Below are 19,556 nucleotides of genomic sequence, written 5' to 3'. Positions count from 1 at the left end.
GACCAGGGATATTTGAGTATACTCTAGATATTAGAAATTATTAAGGACAGGGGCTCCTGGGTGGCTCAGTCGTTAAGCGCCAACTTTGGCTCAGGTAATGATCATGTAGTTCATGAGTTCAAGCCCAGCGTCGGGCTCTGTGCTGACACAGCCTAGAACTGCTTCAGATTCTGTGCCTCCCTCTCTCTCTCTGCCCCTCCTCCACTGACATTCTGTCTCTCTCTCTCAAAAAATAAACATTAAAAAATTTTTTTAATTAAAAAAAGAAATTAAGGACATATTATTAATTTTGTTAATTAGGAGTATGGTATCATAGTTTTTTTAAGGTACTTATCTATTAGAGATACAAAGTGAAGTAGTTACAGATGAAATAATATAATGCCTAAGATTTGCTTTTAAATATTTGAGCAAAGGGGCTCCTGGATGGCTGAGTCGTTAAGCATCCTACTTTGGCTCAGGTCATGATGTCACAGTTCAGGAGTTCGAGACCCGCATCAGACTCTGTGCTGACAGCTCAGACCCTGGAGTCTGCTTCAAATTCTGTGTCTCCCTCTCTCTCTGGCCCTCCTCCACTCATTCTCTGTCTCTCTCTCACAAATAAATATTTTTAAAAATTTAAATATTTCAGCAAAAATAAATGAATGAATAGAGTAGATGACACAAGATTGGCAAAATGTTGATAATGTCTGAAGTTGGATGATAGTTCCATAGGGTTCATTATACTATTCTCTCTACTCTTGTTAATGGTTGGAATTTGTATAATGAAAAGTTTAAATAAAAACTTTAAAATTAATTACCCCATCCACCAGGAATGATTGAGAAGGAAAAGTGTCACGGAGGAGAGGTATTTGAGCTGAGACCAGAAGGATGACTAGAGATTTTCTAAGGGGCCAAGGGCATTGCAGGCTGAGCAAAGACATACAGATCTATCACAAACCTCTCTCTGGAGGAACCAAAAGTATCTACACTTGACCCCAAACTCAACTCACATCCAAAAAAATGCCCTCTTGTGTGATGCCCCAACTCATCTCATTGTAGCATCAAAATCAACTGACTGTTCCAAGTGAGGAGACAGGGAGTGGGATCAACAGCTCTACTCAGAGGCCTAACAGGAAGCCCCAGTGTAGCCTTGAGAGGACAGGAAAGCAATTAACCTCTTCAACTGGGTTTTGCCTGACAAAGCACTTCAGAAGCCAACTGAGTTATCTCAGGAACAGAGCCTTCATCCCTCCTGAGTCATCCCAGACACCTCGTGCTCCCCAGAAACATACACCAGCCTCCCCAACAGTGCCTTGTAGATTAATAACCTCAGTATCACAGGATCCAGCTTGATGTCAGCCTGGTAGCCTGGCCCATCAGCACAAAAACACCTCCAATGAGGAAAGATCCTCTGCTCCTTGCCTCCAAGCCTCCAGCCTCAATCCTCGCACAGCCCCTGCCCCCCTTCAGCTCCACACAGAAAGCTCGCTGGCTTGGCAGGTACTTCACGACTTACCACCCAGTCTTGGCCTGGCTCAGCTGGGCCCGTGGTTCCTTACCTTGGATAGAAGCTGCAAGTACTCCTCTGAACCATAGGGGACACTCCTCAAGGAGGTGAGATAGTCATAACTGATGACAGCTGTCTGTGAACCAAGGAAAAGAGAGGCTTAGCACCTGGACATTCAATATTGCTCATCCACCCGGTCCCGCAGCTGCCGGCCCCTGACAGAGGCAGTGTGTCTAGAGAAGTAGACAACCCCTCCGCTGCGATGCTCTGCCCCCAGATCTTAGCCTGGCCGGCTTCCTCCTGTCAGTCAGAGCTCTGCACAAATGCCACCTCTGCAGAGAGCCCTAATCGAAGGCTGCCCCACCCACCAGGAACTCTCAATTATTCATCATAACAAAATTATCCTATCCGAAATTACCTCACTCATTTGTTTCCTGGTAGGTGGACTATCTCCTCTTTGCTAGAATTTCAGCTCTATAAACACAGAGGCTTGTCCTTCCTGCTCATCACTGCATCCCCAGCCCCTTTTTACAGTGCCAGATACACAGGTAAATGCTCAGTAAAGACTAGTTGAACGAATGCTGTTGGATAAATGTATTACCACAAGTAAACATCGTTTTACATTTATGTTTGCTCTAACAGCCTAAGTTTTGATTCTGGGTCCCTTGGCCAAAAGTCTAGGAGAAGTCCGCATGTTCTTGGTGAAATCAGGAAATTACAGGCTTCCAGATATCTCAGACATGGAGGAGGCTTGAGGATTACCTAGGCCAACCCTTCCTTTTTAGAACTGAGCAACTGAGGCCCCTGGAAGGTAAGAGGCTTACAAGGCTGATACCTAGAGGAGTCTGCTCCCTTGTCTACACTCCCAAAGCTTTATTCCACTCGATATAAATGTGTTGAGCGCCAACCGCGAACAAGAGTTGGTCACTGAACAAAGCACAAGGCCGATCAAGACCAGAGCCCTGGCCTTCAAAGAATGCACAGCCTAGTGGCTGGTTTATAAATCACTGGTAAATGCCTTCTTCCCTCATTCCCAACTACAGCTGGCCCTTGAACAACATGGGTTTGAACTATGCGGGCCCACCTACACGTGGGGTTTTACCGGTAAATTACCGTATGGTACTGTAAATGTATGTTCTTTACGGTTTTTTTTTTTTTAACGTTTATTTTTGAGAGAGAGCGTACCCATGTGCGAGAGAGGCGGGGGGAGAGGCAGAGAGAGAGGGAGACAGAGGATTCGAAACGGGCCCTGCACTGACAGCAGAGAGCCCGACATGGGGCTCGAACCCATGAACCATGAGATCATGGCCTGAGCCGAGTCAGATGCTTTATCAACTGACCCACCCAGGCACTCTTTCTTTATGATTTTCTTAATAACATTTTTTTCTAGACTACTTTATTATAAGAATACAGTATATAATACATATGACATACAATATGTTAATCGACTCTTCATGTTATCTGTAAGACTTCCGGTCAACAGTAGGCTATTAGTGGTTAAGCTCTGGGGGAGTCAAAAGTTATACATGGATTTTTGACTGCATGGGTGTCAGCACCCTAACCCGTTGTTAAGGGTCAACTATATTCAAACCCCTAAGGTTCCATCAAAGCCTGCTTCGCCTAGGGCACTCATCCTGACTCCCGGCCTACGGGTCTCACTCTTCTGTCTGAGGTCCCGTAGCAGTGGTCACCTGAATCACACATCTTGATCCGATCCATGGCTTTAAAACAAATCCATTGCTTTTTGACCCATTTACATGAGCACTCCTCAACCATCAGCTCCTTCAAAGCTGGGTGTGGGTAGGACGGTTCATTTCTACCTCTCAAAGCCTGTAAAGACCACACTGGGCCCCCAAAAAGCACTTGATAAACACTCAGGAATCATTTCATACTCTATGGCCTATCTATTTATCTATTTGTCCATTAGATTCTATGACTAGCTAGGGAGAAGACTTCGCAACACTGAGTATTAAGGAAATGATCAGACAACAACCCAAACAGACAGCGCACAGAGTATATCTATGCCAAGGGGAAGAAAGGATGAGTTCATCCTGCAGCAGACAGAGGAGGCAAGAAAGCACGAAGCATGTGGCAAATGACCCACAAATGGGGCAGTTATATATGCATGTTTGGGAGAGCTCCTTTCAGCAGAGTTAGGAGGACATGATTCAACAGGGAGGATGTTCCTGAGCCACTGGAGAAAACTTCTAACGGTAAAATATTCAACTAAGATGCTCTTTTTTTTTTTAAATGTGTATCTATTTTTGAGAGAGAGTGTGAGTAGGGGAGGGGAAAAAAAGTGGGGAGGGACAGAAGATCCAAAGTGGGCTTTTTGCGGACAGTAGTGAGCCCGATGCAGGGCTCGAACTCACAAACCGTTAGATCATGACCTAAGCCAAAGTTAGACATTCAACTGATTGAGCCACCCAGGACCCCTCAGATTAGATTGAGGGTTGGAGGGGAGCCCCAAAGTTTTCCAAGGCCCAGATGTTCTGATTATGAGCCCTGCATCAGGAACCACTCACACTAGCACACTGAAGAGAAAGTCAAGTTTTCTGGTAGAGTTTAATCAAGGCTGCAAAGTCTTTCCACATACATTTGCTGAGGAGCACCGGTCCAGGTCTGTCTCTAAAATTACATACAGAATCTAACATGTCAAAGCTGCAGAACAGAGACCCTGTGCAATCCCATTCTATTTCGGCTTAGTATGACAGAGGTTGGGTATACAGGAATATAGGTGCCTGAGGGTGCACACCCATGCCTGTGCTACTGTGCAGAGGGAGCTTTGCGCAAGGAAGGGCACACATGCAGCTCCACACGTGTGGCTGGCATGTATATCTGTTACATGTACAAACACCTGCAGGTAATACAGCAGTTCCTCTGCCACCCTGACAATAAGAAAAACCTACCGTTGCAACTGCTCTGCCCACCCTGACAGCACCAAAGTCATTAGGATCCAAGTACTTGTTGCTGTAGAGGAAGAAGCCAGAGGCAGCAAGAGCCATGCCGGTCCACGAAGCAAGCTTGAGAGCCCTTCGGGCCATGTCCCCAGACCCTGCCGAAGAAAAGCAGAGAAAAGGAACAGTTGAGTTCCATAGTTAGTCAGACCAGGATTCAAATTCAGGCTCCGCCACTTAATAGATTATACAACCTTGGGTCATTTTCTCAATCTTGCTGATCTCTGTTTCCTCGTTTTTGGGGTAGCTACCTCAAAAGTCGTTGGGATAAAATGAGATCATGTACATAAAAGGCTTAGCAGAGTACCTGGCACAAGCCAACTCTCAAGGTCATTTTTCCTTCCACAGTGCCAGGCATCATTCTAGGCACTGGGGACAGAAGGAACAAAACAAAGTTCTTGCCCACATGGACTTACACTCTAGATGGGACAACAGATCAGAAGCAAACAGACATATATTAGAATAGCAGCTGGTATTAAGTACGGAGAAGAAAAAGAGGGTAAGAGTTAGGATGATGAATATGTGACAGAGATGCTATTTGAAACAGGGGAAGTGGCAGAACATACTAACCACCGTTACTTGTAACTATTATTTGTACCACCATGCACATATAGGCATCATTAGCCCTCCGTGCCCAGGTCTGAAGTGCTCAGGCCACAGCCAAAATGGCAGCTGGTCAGAATCAGCCAGATAAGCTCTCAGTGTCTGGCTGATTTCCAAAATATTTATTTCAGTTAGAGTAAACTCCTCCCTGTCTAGATTGTGAGCTCCCTGAAGTTTTGCCTGAAGGCAAACACCATGACTATTAGTACACCGTCCACTCACAGTCTTGCAGGATACTATGCAGTTAGGGATTCGATGTCCACGTGCTGATTTGATCTGTTCAACCAAACATACTCCCAGTCGGTAGGTTCAAGTGGGCTCAAGGCTCTTTGATACCCTTCCCCACCCTACTTGTACCAGCTCAGCCCACCAGGTGGACTGTTGGAGCATTTGGAGGTCACTGTACCCAATGGGCTGCTTCCTCTTCAATTTCTGGGAACTCTGTATCAGACTAAAATCCTCGACCATAGCTGCAGGTACCAGGGGAGAAGTCCCACCCAGGAGAAGTGAATCACCAAGTCATCCACACGTGCAAACCTGTATAGAAGCAGCAGGAAGATTCAGGCCATCACTGTTTGCTCTGCTTTGGACTCAGTCTGTGACCATCCCCTCCCTGCTCTGTGCCTCTGTTTCCTCTTTGTATGAAAACTATTGCTACACACAGTCTTGTCTTCATTTTCTTTAAAATGTATTTGGACTCATGCCTCATAGTATAGCCACAGATTTTCTTAAAATCTTTAATTTTATTTGAGTGAAAGAACACGAGTGGGGAAGAGGGGCAGAGGAAGAGAGAGAGAATCTTAAGCAGGCTCCATGCTCAGCACAGAGCCTGACACGGGGCTCAATCCTACAGACCTGAGCCAAAATCAAGAGTCAGAGGTTCAACCGACTGAGCCACCCAGGCATCCCACAGATTTTTTTTTTAAGTATTCATAGGTACATCTTATTCCATTCTTCTACTTTCAACTTAAATTTATACTGTTTCTTTAAACAACATATAGTTGATTTTTTTCTTTTTGCAATTAATATAACCTATGTATTTAGACTTAATTTTAGCATCTTCTTCTATGTCTTCTATTTTTCCTACCTGTTCTATTTCTTTTTCTCTCCTTTCTTGACCCTTTCTGGACTCAATAATTTTTATAATTCTGTTGTTTTTCTCCTTTGCAGTCTTCTTTTCCTAATCCAACATTTCTAAAGAATGGTCAGAGGGAATACCTGTAAAAATACCATTTCAAAAATGCAGATCTCAGGGTGCCTGGCTGGCTCAGTGGATAGAGCGTGAGACTCTTGACCTCAGGGTTGTAAGTTTGAGCCCCATGTTGAGGATAAATTTAACTCAAAAATAAAATCTTATTTATTTTTTTAAAAGTTTATTTATTTCGAGAAAGCATGTGTGCATGCACAAGTAGGGGAGGGGCAGACAGAGACAGAGAATCCCAAGCAGGCTCTGCGCTGTCAGATCTCACGGGGCTCAATCTCACAAACTGCAAAATCATGACCTGAGCCAAAATCAAGAACTGGAGGCTTAACCAACTAAGCCACACAGGCACCCCTAAAATCTTTTTTTTAATCTAATAATTTATTTTTTATAATTTACATCCAAGTTAGTTAGCACATGGTGCAACAATGATTTCAAGAATAGATTTCTTAAGCCCTTTACCCATTTAGTCCATCCCCCCTCCCACAACCCCTCTAGCAACCCTCTGTTTGTTCTCCATATTTAAGAGTCTCTTATGTTTTGTCCCCCTCCCTGTTTTTATATTATTTTTGCTTCCCTTCCCTTATGTTCATCTGTTTTTTATCTTAAAGTCCTCATATGAGTGAAGTCATATTATACTAAAATCTTTTTTTAATGTAGATTTCTTACACTATATCAACAAAATGAGGGATAAAAATCAGATCATCTCAACAATGCAGACATTGCATCTGACAAAATTCAACACTCATTAATTATTAAAAACTCTCAACAAAGTAGATACAGGGGAACATACCTCAGCATAATAAAGGTCATATATGATAAGCCCACAGCTAACATCATACTCCATGGTGAAAGGCTGAAAACTTTTCCTCTAAGATCAGGAACAGGAGGACAAGGATGCCCACTCTCACCTCTTTTATTCAACACTGTACTGGAAGCCCTAGCAAGAGCAATTAGGCAAGAGGAAGTAAAAGGCATCCAAATTGGGAAAGAAGAAGTAAAACTGCCACTATTTGTAGATAACATATTATATATAGAAAACCCTAAGCAATCCACCAAAAAACCATCAGAATAAACAAATTCAGTAAAGTTGCAGGATACAGAATCAGCATGCAAAAATCTGTTGGGTTTCTATGCACTAATAATGAATAATCAGAAAGAGAAATTATGAAAATCCCACTTATAATTGCGTCAAAAATAAAATATCTCAGAATAAATTTAACCAAGACCTATACACTGAAAATTATAAGACACTAATGAATTGAAGACACAAATAACTGGCAAGATATTCTGTGTTCATGGATTGAAAGAATGTTATTAAAATTTCCTTGGGGCGCCTGGGTGGCTCAGTCAGTTAAGCGGCCGACTTCGGCTCAGGTCATGATCTCGCGGTCCGTGAGTTCGAGCCCCGCTTCGGGCTCTGTGCTGACAGCTCGGAGCCTGGAGCCTGTTTCAGATTCTGTGTCTCCCTCTCTCTGACCCTCCCCCGTTCACGCTCTGTCTCTCTCTGTCTCAAAAATAAATAAACGTTAAAAAAAATTAAAAAAAAATTTCCATATTACCCAAAGCAATCTATAGATACAATGCAATCCCTATCAAAATTCCAAAGGCAGTTTTCACAGAAATAGAACAAACTATCCTAAAATTTATATGGAACTACAAAAGACCAAGAATACCCAAAGCAATCTTGAGGAAGAAGAACAAAGCTGGAGGTATCATGGTCTCTGATTATACTACTATATTACAAAAGTGTAGTAATCAAAACAGTATGGCATTGACATAAAAACAAACACATAGATCAACGGAAGCCAATAGAGAGTCCAGAAATAAACCCACGCGCATATGGGCAATTAATTTACAACAAAGGAGCCAAGAATACACAGTGGGGAAATGACAGTCTTGTCAACAAATAGTGTTTGGAAAACTGGATGGCCACATGCAAAAGAATCAAACTGGACCCCTATCTCATATCATACACAAAAACTAACTTAAAATGGGTTAAAGACTTGAATGTAAAATCTGAAAACATAAAACTCCTAGAAGAAAACATAGGCCATAAGCCCCTTAACATAGCTCTTGGTAATGACTTTTTGAATCTGACACTAACAGCAAAAGCAACAAAAACAACAAATGGGAATACCTCAAACTAAAAAGTTTCCATACAGCAAAGGAAACCACCAACAAAATGAAAAGGCAACCTACTGAATGGGAAAAAATATTTCCAAATCATATATCTGATAAGGGATTCATATCCAAGATCTATAAAAAACCCATACAATTCAACAGTTTAAAAAATCTGATTAAAATACAGGCAGAAGATCTGAATAGATATTTTCCAGGGAAGACATACAAATGGCCAACAGTTATACCAAAAGACGCTCAACATCATTAATCATCAGGGAGATGCAAACTGAAGCCACAATGAGATATTACCTCAGACCTGCTAGGATGGCTACTATCAAAAAGGCAAGAAATAACAAGTGATGGCAAGGAAATGGAGAAACAGAAACCCTGTGTACTGTTGGTGGGAATGTGAATTAGTGCAACCACTATGGAAAACAGTATGGAAGCTCCTCAAAGACTTAAAAATAGAACTACCATATGACTCAAATACCCAGAAGTGGAATTGCTATCCAAAGAAAACAAAAACATTAACTCAAAAAGATATATATATTCACATGTTTGCTGCAGTATTGTTTATAATAGCCAAGGTAAGAAAACAACGTAAATGCCCATCAATGGATGAACGGATAAAGAAAATGTGATATATATGTGAATATAATGGGATATAACTCAGCCATGAAAAGGAAAGAAATCTTGCCATTTGTGACACATGGATGGACCTAGAGTGAAATACGTCAGAGAGAGAAAGACAAGTACTATATGATCTCACTTATATGTGAAACCTAAAAAACAAAAAACCAACTCCAGATACAAAGAACAGCTTGGTGGTTACCAAAGACAGGGGGTGGAGGTGGACAAAATGGGCAATGGGGATCAATAGGTACAAACTTCCAGTTATAAAATAAATAACTCATGAGGATGTAACATACAGCATGGACTATAATTAACAATATTTTATTGTTAATTGGTATGGTTTTATTTTATTTTATTACATATTTGAAAGTTGCTAAGAGTAAATCCTAAAAGTTCTCATCAGAAGAAAAAAATTTAGGGACACCAGGGCAGCTCAGTCGGTTAAGTGTCCGACTCTTGATTTTGGCTCATGTCATGATCTCACAGTTCTTGAGATTGAGCCCACGTCCAGCTCTGTGCTGACAGCATGGAACCTGCTTGGGATTCTCTCTCTCCCTCTCTCTCTCTCTCTCTCTGACACTCCGCCCTCCTCACCATGTGCTCTAGCTCTCAAAATAAAAACTTTTAGAAAAAAAGAAAAAAAAATGTTTAACACATAAAAATGCAGATTTCTGAAATCTACTCACTGACCCACTGAATCACCAACCCTGGAGATGGGACTCAGGAATCTGCATTTTAATAACATAAGGGTGATTTTTACTCTTTAATAAAGAGGCTCCACTGCATTCAAATCCATCAGTGAAACCATGCCCAAAAATCAAGCCTTCTCAGTTTATTGCACCTACTCCCAAACCCCCAGTGTCTGCAATTGGCACACAAGAGTGACTGCAAACAATTATTTTTAAAGAAATAATTTCAGAAACTCATTTCTTTCCCTAAACACAAATGCTCTGGCTCAGCTCCTGGTTCAGTTCTGGGAAAAAAAAAAAAAAAAAAAAAGGAGTTTATAAATAAAAAGAATAAATTAAATTAAAACCTTGTTTTGTAGAATGTGCTTTATTTTCTTTATATTCTCTTTATTTAGGAAAGCCTCCCTATCCCCACATCATTCTGCATTTTAATTATTTTTTCTGTCAAAATTTATTTTTTTTTAATATGAAATTTATTGTCAAATTGGTTTCCATACAACACTCAGGACTCATCCCAACAGGTGCCTTCCTCAATGCCCATCACCCACTTTCCCCTCCCTCCCACCCCCCATCAACCCTCAGTTTATTCTCAGTTTTTAAGAGTCTCTTATGGTTTGGCTCCCTCCTTTTTTTTTTTTTTTCCTTCCCCTCCAAAATTTTATTTTTTTTAAAGATTTCTTTTTTTTTTTTTTAAATAATCTCTACACCCAACATGGGACTCGAACTCACAACCCCCAAGATCAAGGGTCACATGCTCTACCCACTGAGCCAACCAGGCACCCCCTCTGCCAACATTTTAGTAAGCCAAGGGTTCCTTCCAGACCAGAGACACGGTGGTTGAGAACATGCACTCCAGCAGGCCTGCATTGGAGCCCCTATAGTCATTTGCCCACAGGGTTAGCAGCCACACTAACTCTCTCTGAATCTTATGACCATAAAATGGGGATGATGACATCAGTGTCTACCGGATGGGGTGGTGAGGAACGAGGAAATCATGCAAAATGTATAGCAAAGAGCCACCTCCACAGTAAGAACACAGTAGCAACTGCTATCACCAACACTGTTGTTATCTCTTATTATTATTATTACTAGTAATTATTTCCTCTCCCAATGCCATGCTCCAGTAAAGGACCTCATTTACACCGCTATCAGCTTCTGCAGGACTTCTGCATGCCCCGCTTCTAACATCCTGGCAGGCTCCCACTTCCCCCTACCTTTTCCCCTTGTTCTCTACACCCTCAGCCTGCAGGATCTGCTATCAAAAAGGGTAGCATACAAGTCATGATCTCACGATTCATGAGATCAAGCCCTGCATCAGGCTCCATGCTGACAGTATAGAGCCTGCTTGGGATTCTCTCTCTCCTCTCCTTCTGCCATTCCCCTTGCTTGTGCCCTCTCTCTCACACACAAAATAAAAGATGGTTTTTTATATTTTATATTTTTATATAAATAAACAATAAATAATGTTTATTTATCTTTGAGAGAGAGAGAGAGAGAGAGAGAGACACAGAGCGTGAGCAGGGGAGAGGCGAGAGAGGGAGACACAGAATCCGAAGAAGGCTCTGAGCTATCAGCACAGAGCCTGACGCCAGGCTCGAACCCATGAACTGTGAGATCATGACCTGAGTCAAAGTTGGACGCTTAACCAACTGAGCCACCCAGGCACCCCAAAGTAAAAAATGTTTCAAAAGGGCAGCAGCATGCTCAGTTCACCCTCTACCTTGTCTTGCCAAAACACAGGTTCCCAAATGGACCCGGAAGCAGGCTTTACATTAGGCTGAGTGCACTCAGCTCCTTACACATCTTCCTCCTTCAAGATCATCAATGTAGTCCATGAGGGACCATTCCTTGTGGGGCCTGAAAAGAAGCCCACATTAAAAAGGTCATCTGGGGGCACTTGGGTGGCTAGTTCGGTTAAACACCTGACTCTTGATTTCAGCTTAGGTCATGATCTCACAGTTCACGGGATCAAGCCCCATGTCAGGCTGTGCACTGACGGCACAGAGCCTGCTTTGGTTCTCTCTCTCCCTCTCCTTCTGCCCCTCCCCTGTGTGTGCTCTCTCTCTCTCTCTCTCAAAATAAATAAACATTTATAAATAAATAAACATAGGTAGATAGGTAGGTAGGTAGGTAGATAGATGGATGGATGGATGGATGGATAGATAGATACATAGATACACAGATAGATAGATAAATGGCCATATGGAGGGACTGGTAGTCAGGAACTCAGCCTCTGGATCCAGGAAGAATCCTGCTCTGCTGCTCACCAGCTCTGTGACCTTGAGCAAGCCACATTTCTTGGAGCCTCCACGTAAACATCTACAGAAGAGTTCTTGATAGTACCTCCCTCCTAGGGCCACTGTGAGCATTAGAGGAGATGCTGTTTTAACATAATACCTAACATACTCAGCAAGTAAGACGTCTTTTCCTTACTGTCACTTTAAACTTCATTTTTTCTTCCCAGAAACACTAACAAGTTTATGTAGACTAAGAACTCATAGAACCTGAGAGACCAGGATTTGGCACAACCTTGTACAATTAATAAAGCAAGGGAGGAAGCCCATCTTATCTTGACTGAACTGCTCAACCATTCTCCATTCCAAAGCCATTTCCCCACATCTCATCTGGCTCTTACTCTCCACCAGAGTCGTCACGACCCTAACCTCCACATGCACTCATTATCCTACCTCCCCTCCACCTACAGAAAAGTCCAAGTTCTCTAGCAAGGGGTTCAAGGCCCACCCTATTCTCACCCCGCCCCACCTTGCCTGCTTCATCTCCCAAATACCTCTGCACACTCAGTCCCCCCTCATCCCTCTATGAAGCCTCTAAGTGAACCAACTACTTAGAATTAGTTGCTCCTTCCCATCTGTTCTTATTATGCACTGCTTTTATCTCTAAGAATTTGGTCCTGTATCTGCCTCTTCTACTAGATGCAAAGGGCCGAATTTGTTAATATATTACATAACTAATTTATAAGTTTGCTAACAAATGCATAATTGAATGAGTAAGAGAGTGAATTTTTCCACCTAAACATAGAAACTTCAGTCCAATTATGCATTCTCTTGCTCTCAACTCTCTAATGGCTCCCACCTCACTCAGATGAAGACCCAAGGCATTGGCCGACAAGGCCCTATCTGATCTGATCCCCCAGTTTCCTCCAAGGTCTCAGGCCCTTCCTTTTTCCCCCTTGCTACCGCACTCCAAAAGCACTAACGTCCAAGCTATTCATCAAACCCACCAGGCACACTGTGGCCTTACAGCTTTTGCTCTTGCTGTTCTCCCTGTCGAGCACACGAGTCACAAACTATTTCGGTAAAGGGCCATATATTAAATATTTTCAGCTTTGCAGACTACATATAATACCTCTGTCACAGCTACTCAATACTGCATTGTAGCACAAGGCAAATGGCAAGCACAGACAAAATATAAAGTTATGAGTGTGGCCAGATGTGGCCCAGAGGCTACAGTTTGCCAAACTCTGCCTTGGTGTGGTAGGTGCTCCAAAAGTATTTACTGAATGGATGAATCAAGGGAGAAACTATACCTCACTAGGCCTGTGCAGAGCCAGTAACAACACAGATCCCCAGGTGAGAATCACTCCAGGGCTATCAATTCAGTAGCCATCCTACCCCAGCACCCCAGCACCACCTCCCAGCTCTTGCCTCTTAAACCCCATCTTCCTGGTGCACCATCCTCCAGGCCTGTCCCTATAGGCAATGGAGCCCTGAGACCATCCCACCCTGGGAGGGGAAGCCACAGCAAGAAACAGACACAATTCCCAAGACCTGGTTTTCATGCAAATGTCCTCAGTAATAAAAGAGGTGGAAATTGAAAAACATAAAATAGATGATAGAGGAGCCAAACTGTGCCTAAATAGACTGGAGCTGGAGTTTTCCATACGGTGTCAGTGAGTCTTTAACATGCAAATGAGTTGTTTCCCTCAGGGTATTTTAAAAGACCCTGTCAGCCGTGAAGTATGTCTGTCGATGAAAAACACCTTTCATTATTAAACCTTTTGCTAATGAATCACCTGCCCTGTTCTGTTTACTTGCCTTTCTGACTTTCACCTGAGTTACTTCTCACAGGAGCACACACTTTTGGGAGGGGCCTTAAGGACACCAAGACCCTAAAAACCTAAAAATTAGATGACAATTTTAGCAACAACTAACCTTTACAAAGCCCTCTGCACCCATTATCTCATTAGATATTCCACACAACCCAGTAAGATGAGACAAATATTATCATCATCCACAGGCATAAACGAGGAAAGGAACGAGTTGGGAGATTTTTCCCAAGCGCTCAACCAGTAAACGGCAGAGTTGGAGCTTGAGCCTGTCTATGGCACACGGCCTCCTTAGCAGGGACTCTGTTCACCCATGTCCTTAGCACTCTTCACAAATAACCGTATCAGTCACTGTGGGCAGCGACTCTGCTTTCTGACCCTCTACCCTGCCCAAATGGCAGGCATGTGGAAGACACTGCTTAGAGCCCTGGAAATCAACATGTCAGAATATCAACCAAAGCACCTCACCAGAAATAACCGATTCCAGTCTATGAAACATTTAGGAGAGCTGTGTTATTGTCAAATCTGTAAGAATGGAATCCATCTTGCTGGACCATAGGGAACACCCCAGCAGGTGATGAAATGAGGCAAAAGGCAAGTGTGGAAAGCTCTACAAATGGGAAGTTGATAGTCAAATGGAATGTCCATCCCCTGGACAGAACTAAATGGGGAATCAAGCACTTACAGTTTGTGGTGGGCCAAAGAGTGGCTAGGCCCACCAGTTACCATCATCCGCAGTCCCCATGCCACATTCCAGGTCAATAAGCATGGAATCACCATGCCCTGCTTGGTGCGCAGGTGAGAATGGTCAGAAGAAAGGCACTCTGGGCTCTAATTCCATCAATCCCATATAGTAACCGCAGTCTCCTCCCATTTCCTAAAGAGGCTATTAGAGAAATGGGCATTATTTCTTCTGGTCTACTCCCAAGACTGGAAAAGATTCAATAATACCCTTGGAGAGAGTGATCAGGTTTTCAGGGAAATCTGGTAATTGATGTGGATAAAAAGCAAACAAGGTGAGGGGCATCTGGGTGGCTCAGTCGGTTTAGCATCTGACTCTTGGTTTCAGCTCAGGTTTCACCTCAGATCTTGAGGTTCCTGAGTTCCAGCTCCACGTGCTGACAATGCCAAGCCTGCTTGGGATTCTCTCTTTCTCTCTCTCTGTTCCTCCCCCACTCATGCACATGTGTGCTCTCTCTTTCTCAAAATAAATAAACTTAAAAAAAAAAAAAAAAGCAAACAAGGTGGAAAATATCATCATTTCTCAAGTCTGGAAAGATGCACAGTCAATGCCCAGGGACCATCTAATTGGCCTGATGAGGTTTATAACCTGACCTGCCACCAATGATGCAGTCCAAATATAATCATATGTCCAGAAGGTAGCTGAATCAATATTGATTAAATAAAGGAATCCTTGGCTGATGCCACGGTCCCAGAACAGACAAGGAAAATAAATCTCACCCAGGCAAGGAATAGAAATTCCCCATTTAGTTCATCCTGGGAAAGTAGGGACTCAGGGAAAACAGTGGAAAATCAAGCACAAAGAGCAAGTGGCAGGTAAAAGGTAGGTCACTGGAGTCCCTCTGGCATAAAAATCTAAATCCAGATTTAGTTAGTTGGGGGCCAGGGAGCTGGACAGGGAGTCGGAGAATGGATACCAGAACCAAGCACTATTCTTATCTTATAGGTCCCCTGTCTGCAAGAAAATGTATATTAGCAGGAAGGAATAAAATGCAAGCTCTCCCGGCAGAGGTAAAATCTTACATCTGTAAAGGCTGTTGAGAAACAGCCAAGCCAATAATAACACAAGAGGATATGATGTAATCCAGGGAAAATGACAGAAGTGTAAATCTGCATATAAAATAATGTAGGGGCAAATGAATAGTGTACACAGTGATATGCACATGTTTATCATGACAAAATGTTAAACTGGCAAATAAGGACACAAAGACCCATAACCCAGTGTGAGAAGTTGGTGCTTTAAATTCACAGGATTTTTTTTTTCCTATAAAGCAGTAGTGGTCAAAATTATGTCCGGGGCAGCATCACTATCTCCAGGGAGCATGTTACAAATGCAAATTCTTGCTCCCCAGCCCAGACCCAGTGAATCAGAAACTCTGGGGATGGGGTCGAGCACTGCGTATAGTAACAAGCCCTCCAGATGATTCTGATGCAGTTTGATAGCTTGTGCAATAAGAAAATGCTTAAAGAAAACATACAAAGGCACAGATAAAGTCTAGTTCACTTTCAGCTCGGCAAATATTTCTTGAGCACCCATTAAGTGCCAATTATCATGGACGTGATCAATAAATACTTGTTGAATTGGTTGACTTCCTACCTAGTAGAAAGTAAATGCCACTTAACCTGGGGAGAGAGCTGTGCTAGGTGTCTTCCAGGGGCTGCTCTCCATGCACAGCTGTCATCAGCACGTTCCAGTTCCAGGAGAACTGGAAGCGCAGGGCCCCGCAAAGTGTGGGAGATCAGGGGCGCTCCGGGGCACGCCAAGCTACCAGACGGAAGGCAGAGATTTGGGCGGCACCCCACGCTCTAGTCCAGAGATCACGCCCAGCCCCCGGCCACCCGCGGCTCGGAGTCCACACACCGCCTAGGCAGAGATCGCCTGGGTGAGCCACCCGATGCCTCCTCCTCCTCCAGCTCCAGCCCTGCCTACATGCGAGACTGCGCCATCGAAGTAGCCAGTCCACACTTCTGCCCACTGGTGAGCCGGGCTGGAGAGTGACCGCAGAGGAGGCGGGGCCCTGCCGGTCACGTGGCCGCGCGCCGGCCTGGGTGACAAGGTCACAGGCCGCGGGTTCCCTCCCGCGCAGTTCCAGCGGAGGCGGGCGTCTGGGACGTTTGCACCGCCACCCCAGCACTCTACGCGCCGCGCGACCCTGGTGCGACTACCCTACTCACCCCAAGGGACGCGGGGACGCGGCGCCGAGTTCCGCGCCGCAGCTGGGTGACGGGATTCGCCGGGACTTGGCTCTCAGCCGCCCACTGATTGCGCCTAATGAAGCGGAGGCGCCGCGCGGCCTGCCGGGACTTGTAGTTCGTGGTTCCCTAAGCCGCGGCCAAGCGAGCCGCCGGACCCGCGCTCCCCGTGGACCGCTCCTTCCGAGGAGGTAGAGGGGTCAAGACACCTAACCTGCCAGGGGCACTTATTTCTTTGCCCGGGCTGCGGACACACAATCTTTCTGAAGTTTGTTTTCAATAGTCTTTTCGAAGGAGGCGTAGATTCGTGTTCCGTGGAGGATGGAGTTGTGGGCTTGTGCATTTCAAATAAGGTATTAGAACAAGAGAGGAAGACATTCACTGACAGTTGCCGAGTGGTGAGAATGTGCTGATTGATCTTAGTTATCTTTGGCCCCCCTTCGTTCATTCATTGACCTGTATCGCATGTTTATAAGATGTGCTTTGGAGACATTCATCAGACGTTCATTCCACAAATATCTCTTGAGCCACTCCCCGGGGAGCAGAGATGGGGGCGGGGGGGGGGGGGCGGTCATCTATCAATTCAATCAATTCCAGTCAAATTTCCAACAGGATTTTGCCTGGACTTTCACAAGCTAATCTAAAATTTATATGCAAAAAAAAAAGGGGGGGGGGGGGGTAAAGCATAACCAAAACACTCCTGGAGGAGAATGACATGTTTCAAGGACTTGGCCTTTCATACATCAATATTTATTATAATGCTATAAAAAATTGAGGCCATTTAGTATTAGTATAAAGATCCCGGGTGGGGAGAGAGAGAAGAAATCAGCCTAGAGAACCCAGAAACAGATCTAGGAATAGGTGGGATCTTGATATATGATAGAGCTAGCATTATAGGTCAGTGGGGATAGGCACATTATTCAGTATATGAGCTGGAACAACTAGTTATCTGTTGGATTCCTCACTCCAGGTAGATTAAAGACTTTCAACGGGAAAAGCAAAATAAGATGTTTTAAAAGAAAATAAAGGAAAACATTCTGTGATCTCAGGATAGGGTTTACTAAATGACACAAACTATTTAATACCTTGATAAATTTGGACAACATTAAATTCAATAACTTCTCTTCATCGACAAGCATTACAAAACAAGCCGCAGACTAAGACAATTGCAGTACAGAGACAGCAATAGTATAGAATTGCGTAATACAGCCCCACTGTCTCACATGGGCAGTGTATGCATGCTAAGATAAAAACATGAATAATTTTCAAGCAGTGTAAGAAGTGTGAGCTGAAGCCATGAACAAAGTGATATAGGAACACAAAGAAGGGAGCAGTAATTTTGCCCAGGAGATTCTGAAATGCTCCATAAACTAAGAACTGACTTGGAGGCTGGGAATTAAAGTCTGAATAGGGGCTCCCCTGGAGAAAGTTGTCGGCATCAAAAAAAATCCTATAAAAAAAAAAAAAAGCATAAAAATGCAGTAAAATACAGTAAAAGACATAAAGGTATTTAAATTAAAATGGGAAATTTAAAACCAGAGAGAGAAGACAGAATAAATATATTAAAAACTTAATATGGTTCCTCTAATTGCCCCCCTAAGTTTAACTATGAAAATGTTACCAGCAGGCTAACAGCTACCCTGAGGAATGGAAATGGGGAGGGGAGGCTAGAGAACTTTCAGTTTGCATTCTGTGCCCTTGTATCATATTTGAATTTTTTTTTTACAATGAATGTGCATATAACTTTCACAACTAAAATTTAATTACTTAAACATGTAAAAAAAATTTATTATAATTTTTAAGTCTTCCAATTCAACGTGGTATGTTGAGTATACTCATTTAAATCCACTCCTTCCTGAAATCCCTTGAAAATGACAAGAAAGAAATAAAAAAGTCATAAAAGCCGAAGGGAACAAGAGACAACAGCAGATAGGAAAAATCAAAAAATAAATGTGGGGAGCTCCAACACAGATAGGGAAATAAGACTTTTATAAACAAGCCTGTGAGCCCCAGCCCCAGAAATTTCTGATTTTAGAGTCTAGTCTGGGATGTGGATCTCCCTTTGTAATTCTTAGAAAGCTCCCTCAGTGATTTTAATGGGCAGCTTAGTGGAAAGCTCTGTCAAGGAGGCAGTTCGTGTAGTGAAAAGTGGGTGGATTGAGAACAGTGGTTCTCAGCCAGGTTAGAATCACCTGGAGAGCTTTAACAATCCTCCTGGGCCACACCCTGGACCTCTTAAGTCATTTTCTGGGGAAAGGACCCAGGTGTAACTATTTTGTAGAACTCTCCGGATGGTTTCAATGCACAGTCAACGTTAGACACCACTGAGTTAAAGAGTCTTGTTTGGACTGTGTGACTTAAAGTAAGTTTTCTAATTTGGCAGAGCTTGACCTTCCTTTTGATTTACCAATGGTAAAATGATAAAATGGTGGTTTCCTTCTTGATAAAAGGTGTTAACCACCATCTGTCCTACCTGCCTCAGAGGTCCTTGTGAGGATCAGGTGAGATGGGGTATGTGCTTTGAAAACCAGATATTGCTGTGAAGACATGTTCCATTAAGCTTAGAAGAAAATCCAGACTCTTAACTCACATGGCACCCCTGGGCCTGTTCCTACTCCCTCCGTCTCCACCCTCACCACCCTTCTCCCTCCCAGCTCAGGCCACTCCAGCCTAACCAGCTTCCTGTCTGTTCCTCAACCTGCCAAACTGGCTGCTGCCATGAGACCCTTACACTTGCTGTTCCCCCATAATTTCAAAGGTCTGCTCCATCCCAGCAATCTGTTCTCTGTTCCAATGTCACCCTTCCAGGGAGGCCATCCCTGACTACCCTTATCTAACCACCACCAATGCTACACATTCCCTG

The 19,556-nt window shown here is 43.5% G+C and overlaps 1 protein-coding gene across 2 annotated transcripts in view; it reads right to left on the bottom strand.

Annotated features, from left to right (window-relative positions):
- The window catches only part of ADCK1 (aarF domain containing kinase 1), a 121,664-nt gene extending 104,909 nt beyond the window's left edge, over positions 1 to 16,755 (bottom strand). The window contains exons 1-4 of one of the 2 annotated variants that reach the window (XM_042943949.1): positions 16,676 to 16,750; positions 14,445 to 14,645; positions 4,396 to 4,541; positions 1,539 to 1,622 (exon numbers count right to left, since the gene is read on the bottom strand). In XM_042943949.1, coding sequence (XP_042799883.1) covers positions 1,539 to 1,622; positions 4,396 to 4,530 — 219 coding nt within the window. In that variant the 5' untranslated portion in view covers positions 4,531 to 4,541; positions 14,445 to 14,645; positions 16,676 to 16,750. Of the gene's footprint in view, positions 1 to 1,538; positions 1,623 to 4,395; positions 4,542 to 14,444; positions 14,646 to 16,675 lie in introns of both variants that reach the window. The other variant, XM_042943948.1, reaches the window with a different exon arrangement.
- Between the last annotated feature and the right edge of the window lie 2,801 nt (positions 16,756 to 19,556).

Source organism: Panthera leo, chromosome B3 (assembly GCF_018350215.1).
Source record: "Panthera leo isolate Ple1 chromosome B3, P.leo_Ple1_pat1.1, whole genome shotgun sequence".
Classification (NCBI taxonomy): Eukaryota; Metazoa; Chordata; class Mammalia; order Carnivora; family Felidae; genus Panthera; species Panthera leo.
Note: the sequence above shows the minus strand (reverse complement) of the source record. Positions and strands in the feature narration are given on the sequence as shown.